The 25,149-nt window shown below is 39.4% G+C and overlaps 1 protein-coding gene across 1 annotated transcript in view; it reads right to left on the bottom strand.

Moving 5' to 3' along the window:
- CTSO (cathepsin O) overlaps positions 1–24,225 on the bottom strand; it is a 38,616-nt gene extending 14,391 nt beyond the window's left edge. Inside the window, exons 1-5 of the mRNA XM_044681690.1 lie at positions 24,096–24,225; positions 23,671–23,822; positions 20,937–21,045; positions 17,526–17,665; positions 2,853–3,020 (exon numbers count right to left, since the gene is read on the bottom strand). Coding sequence (XP_044537625.1) covers positions 2,853–3,020; positions 17,526–17,665; positions 20,937–21,045; positions 23,671–23,822; positions 24,096–24,225 — 699 coding nt within the window. The remainder of the gene's footprint in view (positions 1–2,852; positions 3,021–17,525; positions 17,666–20,936; positions 21,046–23,670; positions 23,823–24,095) is intronic.
- Positions 24,226–25,149: the final 924 nt, after the last annotated feature.

The following is a 25,149-nucleotide window of genomic DNA, read 5'->3' as shown; positions in this document are numbered from 1 at the left end:
ACTAAAAAATCTTAAAAAAACATAATATTTCTAAAGTTATCACTTATATATTCATTTTATTTTTTTACACAAGGCAGAAGAGTGATAAGGGTAGCGGGTAGTGGGCATTAAGTGACTTGATCAAGGTCATATAGCTAGGAAGTGTCTGAATCAGATTTGAACCTAGGACTTCTCATCTGTAGGCCTGGCTCTCTAGCTACTGAGCTACCTTGCTGCCTCATAAACATATCTTTCTAATTTTCTTACACTTTACATCCTTTATCCCTCTAAACATTGCAATCCAAGAATCCTGGTGTATTTGCTGTTCCAGCATTTCCTTGATCCAGGGTCTCTGAGTTCTCTGAATTCTTTGAATTCCTCCCTCAAGAGCTCCCTTGTCTGGGGTCCTAAAGGTCCTAGAAGCCCATAGTGGGTGCCTCACCATGCTCTGATGGCCCACCCAAGGAGATGGGGTGACTGGGAGAGAGTGCTCCAGACTAAGCACCTCTCCGGCCTGGATCCTCTGTCTGTTCAGTGATTCCCCAGTGCTTCCTTCCAGCCCAATATCTAGCCTGCACTCAGTGGGTGCTGGCTTCAGAGCTGCATCTAAACACTCTTTTTACATCACATCTCTATGATAAGTTTTTGTTATTTGCATGTCCTCTCCCTCTTGGAATAGGAGCTCTTAGAGGAGGGAAGGGACCAAGCTTCAGCCTTTCTTCATATTCTCAGGACTTTGGAAAGTTCCTGGTTCATGGTGGCCTGGTACCTAACTAAGAGGTGATAAGGACCTCTACACCAGGGTGGTGATGTGTATAGGATACCTGTTTGAATCCTGTTTACCTCTCCCAAGTCTAAGCTTTTTTTGGTAAAGTGAGGCTGAGAATACTTGTCCTAATTCTCAGGCATTTTATATCTATTTGTGTCTCCCATGGAATCTAGCAGGACCTCCTTGGTTCTGCAAAGGCTCTATCATGAGCTGATGAATGAATGAATGAAGATGAGACATTCTGGCTTTAGCAACTTTGTACAGATGGTTCTGAAATGTACTGAAAACCAACAGACCTTATCCTTGGGGTTGTTGCAGAGGTGTTCTAAAGTCATCTCTAATGGCTTGTTAAATCTTTAATGATAACATTCCCACTTTGGCAATAGGCAAATGCTACAAATCAGGGCTTGATTTTACTGTTTTGTGAATAGTCTACTCTTAAGAAAGTTATGGAGAAAAATGTTGATAATACAGATTAAACTTAAGAGTGTGTTATGAGTACCTTTTTTTTTGAGAGTCAATTGTTAAACATTTACCAGCACACTTCTGGGTTGAGAAGATCCTTTATTTTAGATTAGAATTGTGTAGGCTCTATGGAAATTTTTTAAGAAAATGGGTGACCATTAGAAAGGGAGAAAGGGCATGAGCCATGGAACCTGGATGTCTAGGTTCTAGGTATATTCTGCTTCAATATTCTATTTGTTCTACATTTGTTATACATTCTACAGTTCTATGAATGTGTTTTTGAATGCTGACTCTGAATCCCTGGTTCTGGGTTGTACTGTAGCTTAAGTCACTCTAAAAGAAGCATCCTTCTAGTAGGAAATCAGCATTCATTACTTCCAGATGAGAATGTCCTCTCCATTGGCCCCTACTTGCTACTCTGCCATAGCTAGAGGCAATATTTCTTTATAACTCTTTAAAAAAGAGTTCTGTCTTAGAAACAATACTATGCCTTGGTTCCAACACAGAAGAATGGTAAGAGCTAGGAAGCATCTAAGATCAGATTTAAACACAGGACCTCCCATCTCTAGACCTGGCTCTCAATCCCTGAGTCATCTAGCTGTCCCCTTATTTATAACTCTTAATTAATGTAGCAATTCACACATTTCTTTTTTTTTTTTAAACCCTTAACTTCTGTGTATTGGCTCCTAGGTAGAGGAGTGGTAAGGGTGGCAATGGGGGTCAAGTGACTTGCCCAGGGTCACACAGCTGGGAAGTGTCTGAGGTCGGATTTGAACCCAGGACCTCCCGTCTCTAGGCCTCTCAATCCACTGAGCTACCCAGCTGTCCCCAATTCACATATTTCTGATTGAGGTCACATAGGAAAAAAAAACCCTCAGAGGCCACCTGGTGTGGCCTGTACCTTCCAAAGCAATCCATAGCTCGCATTGTTGGAAGTCTTTCCTTCCATCCAGCCTGAATATGTCTCTCTGCAACTCTCATCTGAGCACTTCTACTTTCTTGTCCCTAGGTTTGTGCCTGGGGTCACATAGGCCAAATCTTCCCTCTTCACAGAGGCAGACTTTCAGGTACTTGAAGACCAACTAGTAATTCTCCCCAATCTTCACTCCCAACAATTTTTTCTTATTTATTTCTGGAAATTTTCAGGACATAAATTTAGAACTAGAAAAGGACCCTGAAAGTCATTATTGATTCTAACACGCTCATTTTATAGGTCAGGAAACTGAGGTAGAGAGATATTAAGTGATTTCCCAGCTACAACTACTAAGTGTCTGTGATGAGAATCAATCCAAGTCTTATTCTCAATGTCCAGCACTCTATCCATTTTCTGATATCACAAAGAGACCATTTACTAACCTACTCACATTCTTCTGTACAATATCCAATTTTATCAATCTCTCCTAAAATATGGTAGGAATTGAAACAGGCAGGTCTGGCCTGAGGTCCCAATTCAGATATCTGAATAGAGAACAGGTCAGGAGGACTGTCTTTTCTTAGGACTTGGCCCAAAAGGCAATATGCAAACTGAGTAAATTATATTAATAAAGAGACTGTGCAAAGTGTATATATTTTTGGTATGTGCAACAATTTAAAGTAAGATAGCAGGAAATAATCAGGAGGAAGTTAAAAATGGAAATACCTTATTTAGCCAGTTCAAGGCATTAACGGTAGAACCACCACTGCAGCCAAAATTGTTGTATGAACAGTCAATGACCTGTTGGACGCTTAAGTCTTCCAAAGACTCCCCTTTGATTGCATAGGCAGATTCAATGCTACCCACAACACTGAAGGCCCAACATCCTCCACACTATTACAAAATAAAAATAAAAATAAAAGAGTAATAGTTATGATCAATTTGTTCTACACACCTTCTGAGCAAAAGTTAAGTTGACGTTGACCTACAAAAATTTACCTCAAGTTCTCTTCATAGAAATAACTTATTTTCAGATCACCAGCACAGCTCAGAGAGACAATGTGTGCCAATGGGAAGGGAGTTGGGCTAGGATTTAGGTTGGATTTGGTTTAACTACTACTTGTGTGACCTTAGGAGAGTTGCCTGGCGTATTTATGGCTATAAAATGGTTATCATGTTGGCCCCCTGAATGTTACAGGATTGGCAAATGAGGAGAACTGAAAAATGTAAAAATTCAGGAAAAAATGGCAGATCTTCCACTAGAGCCCTACCCTACTCCTCAATGTGGTGGGGAGGACGCCAGCCCTCTGCAAGGTCCTGCTGGTTGAATAAAAACTCATACTGGACCTCCCCAAGCAGGAGGAGTTCTAAGCAGGAGTTGGGTCATGGAACACTCTTGCCAGCTTCCCAAGACCTTGCAGCACACAAGGGGCAGCCATTTGGCCATCATTTTTTCCTTTCTCTGCTCACCACCGCTCATGAAACAGTGGACTAATGCTGAGAGCCCCTCAGAGAAATAGGGTCTTTATCAGGGTTCCATAAAGATCAATACAGATGGCAAAGCCCTGTGCTGATTTTTGTGGCCTGAAAATCGGATCACAGGATGGATGGTTTACTCAATTTGACCCCTCTCTGTGAATCCCTTCTGATCAACACTTTTTATTATTGAAAGTATTATAATCTAGATTTTTAGGATAGCCTCAAGTCCTATAGAAAGCTCCTAAGTACTCTATAGTAAACCAGCATTTAATGAGTTAACAGCCCTTTCCCTCTGCAGAAAATAGCAGAAGCTGCTTGTATCTTTTTCTCTCTGCTTCAAATGTTCCAAGGACATGGCATGGCAGGTCCAAGCAAATTCCATTCTCACTTTAGTACCTTCCCACGCTGAGCTGTACCCCACAATCTTAAAGGCTCATTCTTTAACCTTGAACACTGTCTCATCTGAGCATAATCTACATGAGAAAAAAATTTGTGTGTTAAATGCCAACTATGATGTAATTCTTATAACCTTGAGTTTCTATACAGTTTTGATTTCAAATGCACTTTGTAGAAAAAGTGCTCTTGGAAAAATGTATAAAATAAAGCACAAGCTCAGAGGCTGTTGGAACAGTCATGAGCTAATGTGTTAGAGTGATGGTTCCCAGTTTCTGCTGCGTTCTTTCTCACCTAAACCTTTCCAGACCCCTGGAGCTGCTGGCTGGCTTCCAGCAGACTAAGGCATCTATGGAAGGTGATCTGAGGTGGCAGCAGATCAGTCTTGAAGTACTGAAGAGGCTCCATATATTGTGGGTGTTGTGAATCTTGGAGCGAGGGCAACCCAAAATAGAAAGACATGGGCCAAGCTTGGAGAAGCCAAGTCTTCTGCACGTTGCATAAGAAGTTGTTACTGAGCCATAAGAGAGGCACACATCCCTCAGAATAACTTGTGTTACAGAAAACCTTTTTCCCCACAGCCCTGAGGCACAGAACAAGTAAGATTAGCCTCTTCCAGAGAACAGACCAATTACCTTTAATCCACAAGCAAGAGGAGAGAACAGGCAGCCAGCTCATTATGCACTCACACAGTCACACCACTGACAAACCATAGAATTACAAGTCTTAGAGCTAGAATCTTAGAGATGTCCAAATCCAATCCTCTAATTTAAAAAACCCTGTCCTGCTATCATAGAATTGATAGTAAGGAGGTTCCAAGACCCAGAGCGGTGAGGGCTAGGCAATGGGGGTGAAGTGACTTGCTCTGGGTCATGCAGTTACGAAGTGTCTGAAGCAAGTTTTGGACCCAGATCCTCTCAACTCCAGACCTGGCTCCCTATCCCCTGGGCCACTTAGCAGCACCCCCAATCTCATAATGTTTTATCCATTAGAGGACCTCGAGCAAGTTTCTGACAAAGAGGAAGTGGTCATTCTCACTGTCCCTGAAGTCATACGCAGGCAGCTTTCAGCTCTCCCAAGGCCTTAGAGGAGCTGTGAAACTCTTCCGAAACTTCCTCCTTTCTTTCTCCATCACTGACTTTGAAGCAGAGACAGATAATGGAGGTTCCAGCTTGATAAAAAGCCTAGGGAGGGTCCGGTGGAAAGAGTATTGACTCCCAAGTCAAAAGGACCGAGTTCAAATTCCACCTCCAATACTTATTACCTGTCTAATCAGGAGAAGGGCCTCAGGAGATCCTGAGATCCGAAGCTTCGGCAGTCCCTTCCAGGTCTGGATCGCCTCCTGTCTGTGGCATGACGTGCTGCTGGGAGAGCTTCTTGTAGTGCCGATCTCAATTCCGTTAAAGCTGAACAATTTCAGTTCTGGAGTTTTATGCCAATCTTTGTATAGATAGTCTATCCCGAATGCTTTAGTCACCAAGATGCCACTGATGTTGGCATGTTCCCCTTCCCCCTATTAATAAGGGGATGAGTGTGTGTGTGTGTGTGTGTGTGTGTGTGTATGTGTGTGTGCATGTACATACATTCTCTCCCTCTCTCCCCTGGGTGTGTGCACGGTTAGGAGCCTGCCAGGTGGCTCAGTGAGTAGGGTGCTGGGCCCAGAGGCAGGAAGGTTGGCTTTAGACACTAACTAGCTATGTGATCCTGGGCAAGTCAGTGAGCCTTTGTTTGCCTGAATTCACTGGAAAAGGAAATGGCAAACCACTTCAGTGCCTCTGGTGTGCTGCAGTCCATAGTAACATGTGTGAGATATGTACATCTATAAACACACACACACACACACACACAAGGTAGGAATAAGGACTATGTTCCCAAATACAGAAAGGCTTATCACCAATAGCTTATCTCCTAAATGCTGAACTATTAAACCTACAACAATGCAAGAAAAAAAGAATAATACAAAATGTTCCTCTATCCTATGAGGAGGTCCTCTTCTGTTTTTCCAAATATCAATTGGCAGTTTGGTAGGAAAAGGGTTAAAAGATGCTAAGAATGACAATTTTTTGGGCAGCCTATAGAAGAGGCTGTTTAGCAGCCTAAGATCCTGACAAGTTCAGCTGTGACCATTTCGTCACCCCCACCTCCATATTACCTTCACATTACTCAGTCAATTCCTAGGTTTTCCAGTGTTTTTTTAAGTAGGAATGGTGTTGTGTTTTGTCAAGGCTTTTTCAGTATCTGTTGAGACAACCATGTAGTTTCTCTTAATTTGGTTATTGATATGGTCAATTATGTGGATAGTTTTCCTAATGTTAAACCAGCCCTGCATTCTTGGTGTAAATCCCATCTGGTCATAGTGAATGATTCTTGTGATATATATTGCTGTAGTCTCCTTGCTGGTATCTTCTTTAAAATTTCTGCATCTATATTCATTAATGAAATTGGCCTATAATTTTCTTTCTCTGTTTTTCTGTTTCCTAGCTTAGGTAACAGTACCATCTTCATTTCATAAAAAGAATTTGGAAGGATTCCTTCTCTGCTTATTTCCCCAAAGAGTTTATGTAGTATTGGGATTAATTGTGCTTTAAATGTTTGATAGAATTCACTTGTGAATCCATCTGGTCCTAGGGGTTTTTACTTAGGGAGTTCATTGATGGCTTGTTCAATTTCTTTTTCTGAGATGGGATTATTTAATGATCCTATTTCCTCTTTTGCTAATTTGAGCAATTTGTATTTTTGTAAATATTCATCCATCACTTAGATTTTCAGATTTATTGGCATATAATTGGGCAAAATAGCTCCTAATGATTGCTTTAATTTCTTCTTCATTGGTGGTAAATTCACCTTTTTCATTTTTGATACTGATTATTTGATTTTCTTCTTTCCTTTTTTATATCAAATTAACTAAGACTGTCTATTTTATTTGTTTTTTTTCCCATAAAACCAACTGCTAATCTTATTTATTAGTTTGATGGTTCTCTAACTTCCAATTTTATTAATTTCTCTTTTAATTTTTAGGATTTCCAATTTAGTCTTTAAATAAGTATTTTTAAATTGTTCTTTTTCTAGTTTTTTTTTGGTTGCATGCTCAATTCACTGATTTGCATTTTCTCTATTTTATTGACATAAGCATTTAGTGATATAAATTTTCCCCTAAGTACTGATTTGGCATTACATCCCATAAATTTTGATAGGATCTACTCATTGTCATTCTCATTAATAAAATTATTGTTTCTACGATTTCTTCTTTGACTCACATTTTTTTAGCATTATTTAGTATGCAATTAATTTTTTATATGTCTTTCCATGGAACTTTATTGATTATAATTTTTATTGTATTATGATCTGAAAAAGATTCATTTATTATTATTTCTGCTTTTCTGTATTTGGCTGTAAAGTTTTTATACCCTAATACATGGCCAATTTTTGTGTAGGAGCCATGTACTACTGAAAAGAAGGTATATTCCTTTCTATTGCTATTCAATTCTCTCCAGAGAGCTATTAGTTCTAACTTTTCTAAGATTTTATTTACTTCCTTTACTTCTTTCTTGTTTATTTTTTGGTCTGATTTATCTAGATCTGAAAGGGGAAAGCTGAGGTTCCCCCATTAGTATAGTTTTAATGTCAATTTCTTCCTGAAGTTCATTTAATTTCTCCTTTAAAAATTTAGAGGCTATCCCATTTGGTGCATATATGTTTAGTATTGATATTACTTCATAGTACCTTTTAGCAAGATGTAATTTTCTTCCTTATCTCTTTAAATCAGATCTCTTTTTGCTTTAGCTTTGTCTGAGATCTTGATTGCTACTCCTGCTTTTTTTTTTTACTTTGTATGATGAACAATAAATTCTGTTCCAGCCTCTTACCTGTGTGTGTTAACCTGCCTCAAATGTGTTTCCTGTAAACCACATATAGTAGGATTCTGGTTTTTAATCCACTCTGCTATCTGCTTCTGTTTTATGGGTGAGTTCACATTTATAGTTATGATTATCAGCTGCGTATTCACCTACATCTTATTTTCCCCTTTTGATCCTGCTCTTTTTCCTTTCACTCTGTTCCTCCTCACCAATGTTTTGCTTTTTTTTTCATCCAGCCCACTTTCCCCTCCCTCCTTTTACCATCTCCTTCTCTTGTCTTATTCTTCTCCTACTTCTTCATAGCATAAAAGATAGGATTCTATACTCAATGAGTATGGTTGTTATTTCCTCTCTGAGCATTATGATGAAAGTAAAGTTTAAGCATTGCTTGTTACCATCCTCCTCCTCCTCTGCACTGTAATAGTTTTTCATGCCTCTTTAGGTTAATTTATCCCATCTCTCCCTTCCCTTTTCTCTTAATGCAATCCTCTTTTTCACCCCTTGATATTTTTTTTTGCATATCATATCATCCTAATCAGCTTATTTCTCCACCCATTGTCTAATATACTACTTCTAACTGCTCCACTACTAATAAGAATTTTTTTTAAGAATTACAAATATTTTAAGTTAAGTTTTTCAGGATTTGCAAGAAGCCATGTCTGGGGGCAAGGCTGCAGTTGGACACTTGGAATCTTGAAAGATTCCTGATGCCATGCCAGGCCATGAGACCAATCATCAGTTGGGCTGTACCCTATATAAGGGAGAAAGAAACCCAACCCAGGGCTTTTTGCTTTACTCCTCTGAGCAAATACATCAAATCTACTGATTCCCTCAATCATAACAATATCCTCTTTCCATGTAGGAATATATAGTTTGAACTTGAGTCCCTTAAATTTTCTCTTTCTTAGTTATCCTTTTTAGGCTTATCTTTAGTCTTGTGTTTAGATTTCAAAATTTTTTTAGGTCTGCTCTTTTTATCAGGAATGCTTGGAAATCTTCTATTTTATTGAATGGCTATCCCCCGCCCCTGAAAGAATATGCTAAAGTTTTGCTGACAGGTGATTCTGGATTGTAAACCTAGATCTTTTACCTTCTGGAACATCATATTCCTTGCTTTCCTACCCTTTAATGTGGAAGCTGCTAAGTCCTATGTAATCCTGACTGGAGCTCTTATGTTATTTGAATTATTTCTTTCTGGCTGCTTGCAGTATTTTCTTTTTAGCTTTGGGGTTCTTGAATTTAGCTACTATATATTCCTGAGAGTTGTCATTTGGGGATTTCTTTCTGGAGGTGATCTGTGGATTCTTTCAATTTCTATTTTACTCTCTTGTTCAAGAATATCTGGACAGTTTTCTTTGATAATTTCTTGTATGATGTCTCATGAAGTCATTAGCTTCTAATTGACCAATTCCAATTGTTAAGAAGTAATTTTCTTCCATGAGCTTTTGAGCCTCCTTTTTCATTTGGCCCATTTCTTCTTGCACTGCTTTCATTTTCCATCCCCATTTTTCCTCTGCCTCTTAATTGATTTTTGAAATCCTTTTGTGAGCTCTTTCAGAATCTGGGCCCATAGAGATTGGGCTGTGCAGCACAAACTACCCTGGGCTGGAATTCCAGGCCTCACTGCAGGCTTGCTTGGAACCTTAAGGGGTGTGCGTTGGTTTGGACCATTATTGGCCCAGGCAGGATCTCACAGTCTGGATGTTGGCTTGGGATAAAGTTCAGAACCTGGAACAGTAGATGTGGGGTGGGGGTGCCTGCTCTTGGCTTGCTCCTTACTCTTTGCTGTAGCCTCCCACTGGCTGTGCTCCCCACTCATCCAAGTGCCTCGGGCTCTCTGCCTACCTTTCAAGTTGTTCTCTGCATGAAAGTTGCTTCACCCTGTCTTCTTGTTGGTTCCTTCACTGCTATATTTGTTTTGTGGCGTTATTTTAAGATTGGCTGGACAAGATTCTCATGGCGGTTTTGAGCTTCTCTGCTTCTACTCCACCATCTTGGCTCTTCATCTACTCAGTCAATTCTATCCACATTACTACCAGGATCAAACAAAAATCCTCTGTTTGGTGTTCAAAGTCAGTCAGGTAGTCAATAAGAATTTATTAAATGTCTGCTATCACTGATATTGGAGTCAATTCTGAATTGGCTAACTGTATAGCCAAACTTTCAGTTTGTCAGATCAGAGATCAAAATCAATATCAAATTAGAAATAAACTAAAAAGATAAAAAAGATGCTATGATATACAATTAAAACAGCTCTAGCCAATTTAAGTAACCAATTGATGATGGAAAATATGAAATATATATGGGAATATATACATAAATATACAAATATAATGTGTGTGGGTTGCAATATCATTTTGATATGCAAAATGGAGAGCAGGATGAGTGACACTCAGCAGTTTAGAATTTGGAACCAACCTAGATTGTGTAAGAATGGGATTTGTGCAAGGTGGATGGGACAGGAGGAGCCAAAGGAGTGGCTGACAATTGGTGACAGTTGCTGACAGTTAAGACCAGAGGAATTCTGGGAGAGGCTCTGGAAGAGGAAGGAGAGGAGAAGAACTTCTGCCGGAGGACTGAGAGAGGGAGGAGGGGAACATCTCAGCTCGAATCCAGTCCTGAAGGCTTCCTGAGGATCTTTCTTTGGACACTGAAACCCTGATTCCCTGGTCAAAGGCATCCTATCCCATCTCACCCAGCAAAACTTCAATCATAGAGTCAGCTAAGTGTTCGGGACTCCACTTTGGGAACGATCTCTTAGGCTCCTTCTCCCATTACCCAACCTTGCTGAGAGACCCTTTCCGGTTTGACTTGCAATTATAGAAAAGGATAGAAATAGGAAATAGAAATAGAAACTGAAGGAGAAGAGGCAAGGGGAGACTCTTAGGAGTGGGAACCCCAAAGGTTCCCACCCAAGTGACAGGCCCAATAGAAATAGAGAAGAGGGCACCCCAAAATCCCTCTGCCCTTCACCCCCTTCCCCAATCCCTTAATTGTGATTAATAAAAGCCATTCATTAGTCAGATAGCATTCCAGAGTGCCTAAGAAACAATGAGGGGAGAGGGGAATCACAGCTTGATCTTGCTGCCTCCATCTTGAAGCCACGCCACCCACTGTGAAGTTGACTCACCTTGGGGGAGGCTTGTGTGAACCCCGCCCTCCTACAAAATCAGATTGGGGTCCCCCATACCTCATCTTAAAGGGAAGCCTTGCCCCCAACTCCTGTGAGGTGGCACAACCATCCAGGTCACCCAGTTTCGGGGTGATATCCCCTTGAAGTCTCGGCAGTGCATATTCAGCCCTGAGGAGAGAACTGGAAGAGAGAGTCTCACCTCATAGACTTAGACTCTCTCCCCCTCTATCATAACATTCTTTGACTGGCTCTCCTATTGTTATAATTGCCATGAGCCAGCAAGGAGAAGCAGTTACTGGCAGGACTATAAAAGGGAGAAATTTGAACAAGAAGCTTTCTCAGTTCTGAGAAGGGGATTGGGGAGGTTGGTTGAGATTTGGGTAGGCCAAACCAAATCAATTTAGATTACCTGCATCCTGTTCCAATTGCTACCACTCCTTTAACTTCTGTGTAAAGCTGTGCTAGACATTCTATCAACTGAACATCAAGGAAGAAATAACATCAAAACTCAAACAATCTGGTTCAGGCCAAGGTGCCTGGCCTAGCCAGGTTGCTACAGAGAGGACAAACCCCTCTAGTTGACAGTCTCAAACCTGATTACCTTTAATTAACAAACCTGATCATCGGTAGTTTTAGTCAAGCTTTCCTGACACCTCCTTCTTTCAATCTTGTTCCCTTTCCCTAAATTTGTTATTATTACATTCTAAACTTACTTAGGGGGATGTCATCATTGCCCTAAAGATCACTGATTATATCCTTGGGTATCTGAGGGAAAGAGATTGCTCAAACTAAAGTTAGGTTGCAGTCAATAGCGTTATCCATTAGCTCTGAAGCCAGGATAAGCAATCAAAGAAGCTGTGTGATCTAACCTAGGTCTAGTCTTCTCATCTGATCACTTATTCCTGGGACACTGTTGTGTTGGAGCTGGGTGTTTAGTTTAGTTCCAAATATTCCTGTGGGGTCTTGGTGTTCACTACCACAACTTGGTGTTCACCTAGGCATTCTCACTCTCACTTAGCTCAGGTCCTTATACCATCAGAGGACCTTAGGCCATCTCTTTATCAGGTAACAACCTCAACATAACAGGGTATACATCTCTCTCTCTCTGTCTCTTTATCTAACATCTACAGACTATTTAGCCAATGTAAAGAAACAGAAAAAATGAGAAAGCTGAAAGAGTTCAGAAACCCTTTTGCTACTCCTGCCAAGGTAAGAGATGTTAGCCAGAGATAATACTCATTTAGAATATAAACTCATTTACAAATTCTTAGAGAGATGATAATGGAAAAGCTTTATATTATTTCATAAGAACAATGTGAAGCAGTAGAGAAAAAAGGATGCTTCTTATAAAATGTCTTTAACTTGATTGATCCAGATCATCCCAAAAATAATAGTTTGTTACAATTATGTAGCATCATAAATTTACCAGGGTGCTTTATCTACATTATCTCACTTAAGCCTTAGAACAACTCTTTGCTAAATAAACAAGACTATTATAAGAAAAAGGCCATTGAGTTGATATTAATCACTGCTACCCTATGCATTCTCTTTATGAAAAAAACATACATGTGTTAAAGGCATCCTCAAGGAAAGTAGACAAAAGAATCAGGCAGGATTTTGCAAAACAGTATTTTACAGCAGACCTTGTTTTTATAAAACCATCCAGTAGATTGAAAGAAAAAAATCCCACTGTATTACTATTTGTTTAATATTAAAAAAAAGAAGACTTGGCAAAGTTGAATGCTACTTTAAAGGCTCTCATCCAATAAGGTGCCTTCTACACTTATTTTAAGAAAATAATAATAATTGGTTTTCACATAATGTTTTAAAATTTGCAGAGTTCTTTATATGCATGATCTCATTTGAGTCTCTTAACAACTTCATAAGGTCAGTAGCACACAGATATTATTTTAATTTCCTTTAACAGTTGAGGAAGGTGAGGCTTAGAGAAGTTAGAAGACTTAATCATTGTCACAAAGTAAGTAAGCAAGTATCACAAACTTACAACATGCTCAACAAAGGTGCTTGTTTACCATTATAAAGCCTAATGCAGAATCCAAATGGAAGATGTTTATATAGTCCCATCCTCTGCATACTCTTTTTTGATCATCACATTCTGCTGGCTGTATTGTCTCAAATCACTGCAGAAACTCTAAAGGAGATCTGTATTCTCCCCAGAGTTAGTAATAATTATCCACCAAGGCAAAATCAAACAAAGATTTTCTATTTTCCAGACTATTACATGCAATTGACCTAGAAGCCATATTTTCAGTGATCCCAAGATCTGTCCTCCATGTGTAAGGGGGAGGGAGGTTGAGTGAGGTAGGCACAGGGGGTGGTAATGGGTAGAAGAGATGTTGGGGAGAAAAAGAGAAGACTTTTCATCCTTCCTATTTCCCATCTCCTTAGAGAACTACAAAATAGACTATGTCTGTTTCAGTGACCGAAGCCTGGCTTCCTAGTCAATCTCTCATTCCACTGGCTCTTGTTATATTCATATCCTGGGAAATGATGCATGCCACCATGAATGACAGGGAAGGCAGTTGGAAGACATGGAATATTCCCAGGTGCCCTGAGCCAGGGGCAAATGTCAGTTGGCCTGACAGTATAAATTCCCCTGAGAGCCACTTGAAAGGGGTCTTTTGAGGTCTTTAGGTCTCTAGGTCTCTGGGTGGTGAAGGGAGGCAGGGAGGTCTATGAAGAAGAGGGTAGGAAGAATATGAATATTTCCTGAAGACTGTGAGAGCTAGTGTATCACCAAACACTGATAGTGAGAAAGCTGAGAGAATAAGATCACCCACACAGTTGCATCAATAGCAGTCCCTATTCTCTGGCTTGGTTTTGGCCAGGCTGGGCCAGAGGTGTAGTGGAGAATAAAGCTCCAGCTTTTACTAGGTCAATAGCCTCCAGTCCTGATTGTCAACTAGTTACAGATATTAGGTTGATAGAGTCTCCAATCCCCATTCTTTGTCCTGTTTATCCTTTCCCTGATTATAGATAAAGTGAGTTTAACAAGTACCTTCCTGAGTGGTCTTTATATCATGACCCTTGGGAGGAGTCAACACAGTCAGATATCAAACATGATCCAAGGCAAATGAAAAGCCCTATATTAATTTATCCAACCCCAGGTTGGACCTGAAAGGATTACTCATTCATCTAACCTCTCGGGGGGGGGGTCCTCCCTGGGCAACTGTTAGAGAAAAGGGGAAATTATAACAACTATCAAGGGTGATCGGGGTTGGTGTTCTTCCATCACCTGCGGCTAGGGAGAATACAGATAGATACATTCACATCACTGTATATCTATATCTCCCTAGGCCCCTTTTGTTCATAACACTCTGAGCCTTATCTTCCATGGCTTGGAACCATGGGTGTCCCCATTCTTGAATCCTACTACCTTCCCCTTAGTTAGTAGACAGAGGGGAAAACCTCAGACCCACAACAGCTGGGGCAACTGGAACTCTGAATACAATTTTTGGTAGCACGAAGTCATTGTTACATATGGTAGTTAGATTTTTCTCAAACTATTATTACATTGTAATTCAGTTACATTATGGTAATGGGTTATTCTTTGCCTTTTTAAATTTAAATTTGTTTATTTATTTGTAACATTAAAATACCCAGTTAATTCCTTCCCTTCCCCCCCACATTAGAAAAGCATTCTGGCAGAGGTCATGTGATATAATGGCCTTGGAGCTGTTATTCTTAAATTGTTCAGTGTACTTGAAAGAAGGAACATCTGATTTAGAATCCTGCCTGAAGATACTTACTAGCCTTGTGACTCTGGGCAAGTCTCTTAACTTCTGCCAGCCTGAAGTTTTCTCATCTATAAAATAGAGTTAATAATAGCATCTACCTCACAGGCATAGTGCGGATTAAATGAGATAATATTTGTAAAAGTGCTTTGCAAACCCCAAAGCAACCCATAAATACTAGCAATTATTATCATTGTAACTAACATTTATATATCACCTTAAGGTTTGCATAGCATTTTTGTCACTATGGCACTATGACACTGGCACAAATTCATTTCCCATTTTTCACAGGTGAGGAAATTGAGGCTAAGAGAGTTTAAGTGACTTACTTGAGGTCACACAGTGAAGTAGGCATTACAGGCTGGATTTGAACACAGATCTCTGGCTGAGCCTTTTCTCTGAGACCAGTATTCTAATTCTACTTTGATGCTGACTAGTGGTGAGGCCTTAGGCAAAGAATGTTAGCCCTTGGAGCTTCTCCCATCTATAGAAAAGGGATGACATTTATGGTAAGCAACTCAAAGAATGGTTGTGAGGAAAATAACTTTTAAGTCCTTAAGAAATGTGGTATTATTATTGCCATCCTATTTTTGGAGGAATATTCTGGAATCAAAACCAATGGCTAGGCTTTTTGATTTGGACAGAGAAGTCTTGGGGCTGTATCTACAAGATTCATTTCTTTCACTGAAGCCCATTCCCTCACTTTTAAGTTTCTTTTCTAGCTATAAAGCCGGTAAGGACTTATGTATTATATACTAGGAAGAGACAGAGAGACCACAGAATCCTCACTTCTAAGGTATTTACCACATCCATTGCGTATCTATCTGGGTGCTCCTTCTAGTGGGCAGCTGGGGATACCATGGACTGAGTGTTGGACCTGGAGGCGCTCATCGTCCCGAGTTCCAATCTGGCCTCAGACACTAGCTGGGGGACTCTGGACAAGTTCCTTCACCATGTTTACCTGACTTTCCTCATTGGTCCAACAAGCCAGAGAAAGACAGCAAAACACTTCAGTGTCTCTGCCAAGAAAGCTCCAAAAGAAGAGTCGAACATGACTGAAACAACTGAACGACAACTGCTTATAATCAGGTATACAGAAAAGAAATTAACATGTCAGCAGGCATTTATTAAGTGTTCACTGCATGCTAGGCACAAGGCTAAGGGCAAATAAAGGCAAAAATAAAATAGTCCCTGACCTCAAGGAATATGGTCTAACAATAAAACTACTATATAAAAATAAACAAAAAGCCACACATACACACTCACTATACACACACACACACACACACACACACACATACACACACACACACAGAGACTAACAATAGACATCACACAAAATACATAAAGCCATGCACTATATATGTACACACAGACATAGCAGATATACATACACACAATATACACACACTATATACCATAATGAAATGTACACACTGTACACATCCACAATATATATATATACATATGCACATAGAGGAGATATGTACACGCCAAACTATATGTACACACACTATATATGCACACACACAACATATATGACACACACATAAGTGAGAAGCACACATACTACCTATCTACACGCACACACAGGCACACACTATCCATGCCCGCTCTCACACACATGCACGCCATCCTGGAAGCATCCCCTGAGGAAGGCCCGAGCAGAAGATGCTGGGGATGGTGGAGGCGGGTAAGGCAGACAGCCAGTGACGGCGGCCCGAGCCGGGAGGCAGAAGGCCTCATTAGCTGCCCAGGGAGGAGGCCTGGAAAGCTGGGAAGGAGATGGCCACGCTGAAGGGCTCTCAAAGCCACACAGGATTTTCTCTGATCCAGGAGCTACAGGGGAACCAGTGGGGGTTCCTGGTCAGACTTAAAGTTTCCACGAGCGTCACTGGGAACTCTCAGCCCCTGTGAAACAAGAACCGGTCTCGCTGTTGGTTTTTTCCTCTCTCCCTGCTCCCTTTTTTTCATTTTTTTCAGTTTCATGGAGAAACAATTTTTGGTCATTTTTTTTGACATTTTAAAATTCAGATTTTCTCCCCTCCCTTAGGCGGTGAATCTTCTGATACAGGCTCCTTTCATGTGAAACACACTTCCACATTGCATGTGTCATGACGGAAGGCCCAGACCCCACGCAGGACAGAGATCTCAGGACGGACACCCAGGGGAAGGCAGTGCGTGTGCTCTGCGCTCACTCTCTGGTGTCCTTCCTCGGCCGCGGGGCCTGCCATCGGGAGTCTCTTGGGAAAGTCTCAGAGCCTGGCTTTGCTGCTAATGACGTGGTCCTTCACAGCCCATCGTCACCTGGGCTTTCTGTCACTGCTTGCAGTGTTCTGCTTCTGCTCCCTTCACTGCATCCGCTCATAGAAGTCTTTACAGGTTTTTCTGAGCTCATTAAAAGGTCTCTCTTTAGAGGCCCAAATGAGTCACATTAAGAGCTGCTAATTGGCAGAGGTGAGAGCCGCTAGGACTAATGTGATAACTGTAAGGACAGAACACGAGAAAGAACACTGAATTTGATCCTAAAACTTGTGTTCAGGTCCTGTTTCCATCACTTACTACTCGTGTGACTGTGGATCAGTCATCTTGTAAGGCCTCAGTCTCCTTACCAGCAAAATGGGAGGATTGGATGAGATGGCCTTCATGGCCCGTTTGTGCTCTAAATCTAAGATCTGAGAATGATCCTATGAAGCTAATCATGATGCCTACTTGGTGGTTCAGTATTTAAAATTGTTCCACAATAATAAATATGCCAAGGAAAGAGGAAGCTAGTACTCACCATCTGTTGATTTCTTACTTTTGTTACAACATGTTTATCCCTCCAGTCGAATCTCACTGGCAAAGGCATGTATGTGGTTGGCATCTTTAGTGCTTCAGAGTAAAGAGGAAGGCCAGAGGGTTTGCTTCTCAAATAGATATCTATAGAAGATAAACAGGAAATGGGAAGAAAATCTTTGTAATAAACCTCTCCAATAAAGGTCTCACTTCTAATAAGAGAGTGAGTTAAATTTACAAGAAAAAAAGGCATTCTCCAATTGATAATTGGTCAAAGGAGAGGAACTGGCAATTTTCAGAGGAAGAAATCCAAGCTATTAAAACCTGTATGAAAAATTTCTCTAAATCATGAAAAATTAGACAAAAGCAAATGAAAACAACTCTAAGGTGCCATCTGACAACCATCAGATTGCCTAAGATGACAAATAAGGAAAATGACAAATGCTAGAGGGTATGTGAGAAAACATTTACATTAATTTATTTTTTTAAAATCCCTTATTTCCCATCTTTTTTTTACCCCTATTTTATTTTTTTTCTACTATTTAGAATTTTTTTCAGTTACATGTAGAAACAATTTTTGACATTTTAGAATTCAGATTTCCCCCACTCTATCCTCTCCCTGACTCCTTGAGCCAGGGAAGAGTCTGATATATAGGTGAAAGCTGTACTTTCATGTACTTTCACGTTTCCATATTGCCCATGTCACAACAGAAGGCACAAAACACACATATAACAGAGATCTCAAGAAGGAAATACAGTGGAAGACAGCACACTCTCCACATATTGAGATGCTAGAAGAATCTGTCTGAGGCTCCAAAAACTCTTACTTTCTGAATCCTGTTAAACTCTGAAGTAAGATATCTTGAGAGCAACAAAAGAGATAAATATATATAGATATAGATATAGATATAGATATGTGTACATACACGAACACATATATCTATGTAAATCCTGGCTGCACTATTTGTGATAATAAAAAGCAGGAAACAAAACTCATGTCCAACAACTGGGGCATAAAGAAAATGTGGTACATGAATATAATGGAATTGGAAGGAATGATGCATCAAAAGAATTCTGAAAAACAGGATAAGTCTTCTATGAAGTGATACAGGATGAGGAAAATGAGTGAAAGAACAGACATGGCTAATACAACAATGTAAATAAAGTCTTTTTTTTTAAAACTCTTACTCTCGTCTTGGAATCAACACTGTGTATTGGCTCCAAGGCAGAAGAGTGGTAAGGGTAGGCAATGGGGGTCAAGTAACTTGCCCAGGGTCACTCAGCTAGGAAGTGTCTGAGGCCAGATTTGAACCCAGGACCTCCCATCTCTGGGCCTGGCTCTCAATCCACTGAGCCACCTAGTTGCCCCCTAAATAAAGTCATTTTTGAGAAGCCACAACACCCTAATCATATGATCAATGTTGGTTCATGCTTTCAAAATCAAAAGATATACTCTTATGAATCAATAAACTAACTCTTTGGAGAAGGAGGAAATGTGCTTTTCAAGAGACCTTTGGCTGTTTGTTGGAAAGTGTTGTGCCAAAACAAAGGTATCTACCAATTCTAAAAGTAAAAATTTAACAAACTGCAAATACCTTTTGGGTGGCTTAAAGGCAAAATGGCTATTTAATTATATAGAATTCTTTACTAGACATTGCTGAATAGCGGTTTGTTTATATAATGAAAAAGTTGAATAACTTCAGTGGACTCCAACTTCATCAAGAGCCAATGACTTTTCAGGCCCTGGTACTGCTTTTTATAACACATCTAAGGTTCTGTTATCCTCATTATTGATGAGGGAGCAGAAACACACAAACACACATATGTAAGGGTAATAAAGCTTGCTATCATAGAAATAATCTAAACAAACTCTTCCATTTTTATAGAGGAGAACGTGAGGCCCAGAGAAGTAAATGTCAACAGAGAGAAGGAATAAGAAGGAAATAAAGAGTTAAGGGAAGACAAACCAGGTAGGGCAGGACCAGAATGAGAACTCTGATTGCCTTGCTCACTGGCCAGTGTTCTTTCCATCATGCCACTTAGCCTTTCAAGTTCTTTAAGCAAAGGAACATGCAGCACTTTAGAATGTGTTTGAAAGCATGAATGGTGAGCACACCTTTACTGGCAAGGGCTTTGTGGAGGAGGTGGAATTTAGGAAGACTTGTGAAGTTCTTCTGTGGGAGCAGAAACACAGAAGAAAAGCATATGATCGATCATGTAGCTCAATGGGAATATGATTGGGGTTTTGATGTTAAAGGATCCCTCTACTGCAAATGTGAATAACATGGAAATGGGTTTTGAACAATGATACATGTATAACCCAGTGGAACTGCTTGTCAGCTCTGGGAGATGGCAGGGTGGGGGGATGGAATCATAAATCACGTAGCCATGGAAAAATATTCTAAATAAAAAAATTTTTTAAGAGATAATAGACAAAAAAATAATAAAAAATGTTAGTTCTTTGAAGGGAAAACACTACTCTAATCACCACAGAATGAAGCTCTTTGAGGAAAGCGACTGTATTTTTTTTCTCCTTTGAATTCCCATTCCTTTGCATAGTGCCTTGCAATATGAGATAACTGAAAAATGTTTATTATTTGATCACTGATTTATTCTGTCTGGCATGGGTTTATTTTCTTCCCTAGGACTTCGTTTGTATTTTATAGTGTACAAACCATGAGTATCCATTGGTTAAATCATTTTATTTTTCTAGAATCTCAGTTTCTATTTATATAAAATGAAGGCATTGAAGTAGATGATTTCTAAGGTCAGTTCCAGATTTAGAATTCTCTGAATTCTTGTAGATTTGGGGAAACAAAGTCAGACAAATATTCCTAAATGCAAACTAAAAGTGGAGGAGATAGTTTTGTTTCTTTAATTACAATGCTGTCCACACAAATATTTTACATTTTGCTCAGGGTACCAAGAGCAAAGGTTCTAGATTTTAGGCAATATGTGAATTTGGAAAAAAAATTATCTTTTTTTTAAAGTAACTTCTAACTGAAATTTAGAATTTCTCTTAATTATAAATTTAGGTAACAAATATTCTGTGAAGAGGTTAATAGATTTCTCCAGATTGACAAAGGAATGTCTCAAACACACATGATGTTTAAGAATCTCTGGTCTAGAGTTTAGAACTATACTTATCATAAATGCCAGCGTGTAAGTGACACTCTCCTTCCTGGTAGAAATTAAAATCCTTGAGGTCAGGCATCATTTGATTTTTGTTTTTGTGTTTTTGTGTCACTGAAGGCCTGATACACAGAAGGCCCTTATGAAATGCTTCTTGAATTGAACTGAAAGATAATGGAAATTTTCTACTTACTGTCATTTCATAAATCTGTGACTGAAATAATCCACAAAGACAAAGAAAATTCATCATAGTTAACAAGTGAATAGGATCATCAGACTATACCTTTAAACTCTTCAGGTAACAAATAAGAAAACTGATTTATTCCATAGATGGCAGAAGTATTGTCACTGGATGAAAATGAATTTAAGTAGTGATGTCTTTTAAGACTTTCCTAGAAGTTGGAGATGAGAAGAAACAAAAATGAGTAAAACCAAAGATTAAATTTGCATTTTAAAAATAAACTCAGTCCTTGCCTTTTTTAATTTTATTTTTAAATTTTTATTTAGAATATTTTTCCAAGGTTACACGATTCATAATGCCCCCTCCTTCCTCCCAAAGCTGACAAGCATTTCCACTGGGTTATAAATGTATCATTGTTCAAAACATATTTCTATGTTATTCATATTTGCAGTAGAGCAGTCTTTTTATGCCAAAACCACCCTAAACAGATCCCTAAAAGAGTACATGATCAAGCATATCTTTTTCTAATGCATTTCTGGTCCCACAATTCTTTCTCTGGATGTGGATAGTGTTCTTTCTCATAAGTTCCTCTGGATTGTCCTGCTGCTGGTAGAAAAATCTATTACATTCAATTGTGCCATAATGTATCAATTTCTGTGTACAATGTTCTCTTGGTTCTGCTCCCTTTGCTTTGCATCAATTCCTGGAGGTCTTTCCAGTTCACATGGAATTCCTCCAGTTTATTATTCCTTTGAGCACAACAGTATTCCATCACCAGCATATACCACAATTTGTTCAGCCATTCTACAATTGAAGGGCATACCCTCATTTTCCAGTTTTTTGCCACCACAAAGAGCATGGCTATAAATATTTTTGTACAAGTCTTTTTCCTTATTATCTCTTTGGGGTACAAAACCAGCAGTGGTATGGCTGGATCAAAAGGCAGGCATTCATTTAAAGCCCTTTGTGCATAGTTCTAAATTGTTCTACAGAATGGTTGGACCTATTCACAACACCAGAAGCAGTGTATTAGTGTCCCAATTTTGTCACATCCTCTCCCAACATTTATCACTTTCCTTTGCTGTCATATTGGCCAGTCTGCTAGGTGTGATGTGGTACTTCAGAGTTGTTTTAATCTGCATTTCTCTATCAGGAGTGATTTAAGACATTTTTTCATGTGCTTATTGATAGTTTTGATTCCATTGTGTGAAAACCGCCTATTCATGTCCTTTGACCATTTGTTGATTGGTGAATGGCTTGATTTTTTTGGTAAATTTGACTTAGTTCCTTATATATTTGGGAAATTAAACCTTTGTTAGAGAGTTTTGTTATAAAAATGTTCTCCCAATTTGTTGCTTTCCTTCTAATTTTGACTGCATTGGTTTTATTTGTACAAACCTTTTAAATTTGATATAATCAAAGTCATTATTTTTATATTTTGCAATGTTCTATATCTCTTAAATTCCTTCTTTTCCCACAGATCTGACAGGCATACTATTCTATGTTCACCTAATTTATTTATGATTTCACTCTTTATATTTAAGTCATTTACCCATTTTGAATTTATCTTGGTATAGGGTGTAAGATGTTGACCTAAACCTAATTTTCCTCATACTGTTTTCCAATTTTCCCAGCAGTTTTTGTCAAATAATGAATTCTTGTCCCAAAAGCAGGAGTCTATCAAACACTAGTTTGCTGAGGTCATTTAACCCTAGTCTTTTCCATTGATCCATCCTTCTGTCTCTTAGCCAGTACCACATTGTTTTGATAACCACTGCTTTATAGTACAGTTTAATATCTGGTACTGCTAGGCTCCCATCCTTCACATTATTTCCCTTGATGTTCTTGAGCATTTGTTCTTCCAGATGAACTTTGTTATAGTTTTTTCTATTTCTATAAAGTTTTTTGGTAGTTTAATATATATGGTACTAAATAAGCAGATTAATTTGGGTAGGATTGTCATTTTTATTATATTAGCTCGTCATACCAATAAGTCCTACCTATTGTTTAAATCTAGTTTTAATTGTATAAAAAGTGTTTTGTAGTTGTGTTCATATAATTCCTGTGTTTGTCTTGGCAGATAGATTCCTAAATATTTATATTGTCTAGAGTGATTTTTTTTAGTGATTTAAACTAGTTTAATTTGTTTCAGAATAATTATATAAAAAGTTAAAAATGAAGGCCCAAGGAGAACAGAAAGGGATGGGGACTTTCCTCATGGTGCAAGGTCTGATCATTCATGTCTCCTGCACTGTCCCCTGTCTCCAATGTGCCATTGATGCAGACCATGGAGTAGATATGGCTCCTTTCCATGTGAACTATTGCTTATAGTTACCCTCCTCTTCTGTTTCTGAAGAACACAACTGCCCCTGCTTTCCCACCCCCACATATCAGCCATCAGAATCTCTGGATTTGGAAAAGATTTTCTTCATTGTTATAGACATGTTGATGGTATAGTCAAAGAAATAGATTCCTTCTTTGTTTCCATCATCTGAACTGTCACTGGAACATTAAATGGAACCCCAGTTCTTTTGCCAGAACTCAGGGAATTGGTGCAGGTAGATGCAGTCAGATCTGAAAGGACATCGGCCTTTTCCTTGTTTGAAGAACCTGCAGTGGATTTGGCTTGTTTGTTCCTTGAAATTCTGGATGGGTTGTTCCTTCTCAGGTCCCTTGCTGACCCAGAATTGATGACATTTTGAAAGCTTTCTCCATGGCTCTGGTGCTAGGTACTGAGGCAGCTCACACAGTAGAAATGGGAACAGTTGGGCAGAATGGCAAAGAGGCGGTCTTCTTGGGGTTTGTCCCAAACCTTCTCCATACACATGCCACATACCACATTCTGACTCTCCTCATTCACTGGGTTTGGAGGCCGAGAAGTTCTTGGGAGTCCAAAGACATTCTGATCGGGGAAGGAGTCAGGGAATAGTGCTGGTTCAGAATCAGGATGGGGAGCAGGCTCCAGGGTGGAATTAAGATTGAGATTACCTAATAGAATGTCCAGAGGGTTAGAGAAAGGGCTGTCAACCACCTCCTTTGTGTCCAGATCTTTTATCTTTCTACCATGCTGGATACTTTGACCAAACTCTTCAGGCACTGAATGCAGAGTGGCCAGCTCAGAGGTTACATGCCAACACTCTAGCCTAGGCTCTGGCAAAGATGGGAGAGACTCTATAGTGCTTTCTGAAGAGTCTGAAGCCTGGGGGTGCTGGTACCTGCACTTATTTCCACGAAAACAGAATCCGTGCTAGAAGTACTTGCAGACTAGCAGTGAACGGCTATCATGAGCAAAGGGGCAGTCCTGTCCTCGGTAACAGAAACCCTGGGCAAAATACCTGCACTCAGGATGAGGCCTGCTGTAGCTGCTGCCATCACCACCAGCCTCAGCCATCTGAACTGGAGTCACTGGAAAGAATGGCTGTCAAGAGTGATTTTAAATGGAGTTTCTCTTTCGAACTCCTGCTGCTGAGTTTTATTGGAAATATATAGAAATGCTGATGATTTATGTGGGTTTATTTTGTACCCTGCAACTTTACTAAAGTTTTTATTATTTCCACTAGCTTTTTAGTTTATTTTTCTGGGGTTCTTTAAGTATACCATCATATCTTCTGCAAAGAGTGATAGTTTAGTCTCCTCATTGCCTACTTTAATCTCTTCAATTTCTTTTTCTTCTCTATTGAATAAAAGAGGTGATAATGGGCATCCTTGCTTCACTCCTGATCTTACTAGGAAGGCTTCTAATTTGTTCCCATTGCAGATGATACTTGCAGGTGGCTTTAAATATATACTATTTATTATTTTGAGGAATGACCCTTCTATTCCTATACTTTTAGTGTTTTCAATAGGAATGGGTGTTGTTTTTTGTCAAAGGCTTTTTCTGCATCTTTTGAGATGTGATTTTTGTTGGTTCGATTATTGATATGGTCAATTATGTGGATGGTTTTCAACAATAATCATTTGAAGTAGAAAGAATAAAAGGAAATAGAAGTATGGGCAGCTGGGTAGCTCAGTGGATTGAGGGCCAGGCCTAGAGACGGGAGGTCCTAGGTTCAAATCCGGCCTCAGACACTTCCCAGCTCTGTGACCCTGGACAGGTCACTTGACCCCCATTGCCTACCCTTACCACTCTTCCACCTATAAGTCAATACACAGAAGTTAAGGGTTTAAAAATTAAAAAAAATAATAATAAAAATTAAAAAAAAAAAGGAAATAGAAGTATAAAAAACCCAATTACCTAACAAAATTAAGACCACGTGACTAATTTCTGAATATCATTTTCTTTGCCTTCCAATCCTTTCATGTAGAAGCCACTAGG

This window comes from Gracilinanus agilis, chromosome 6 (genome assembly GCF_016433145.1).
Source record: "Gracilinanus agilis isolate LMUSP501 chromosome 6, AgileGrace, whole genome shotgun sequence".
In the NCBI taxonomy this organism is placed as follows: domain Eukaryota; kingdom Metazoa; phylum Chordata; class Mammalia; order Didelphimorphia; family Didelphidae; genus Gracilinanus; species Gracilinanus agilis.
The sequence above is the reverse complement of the archived record's forward strand: the minus strand, read 5'-3'. Positions and strand labels throughout refer to the sequence as shown.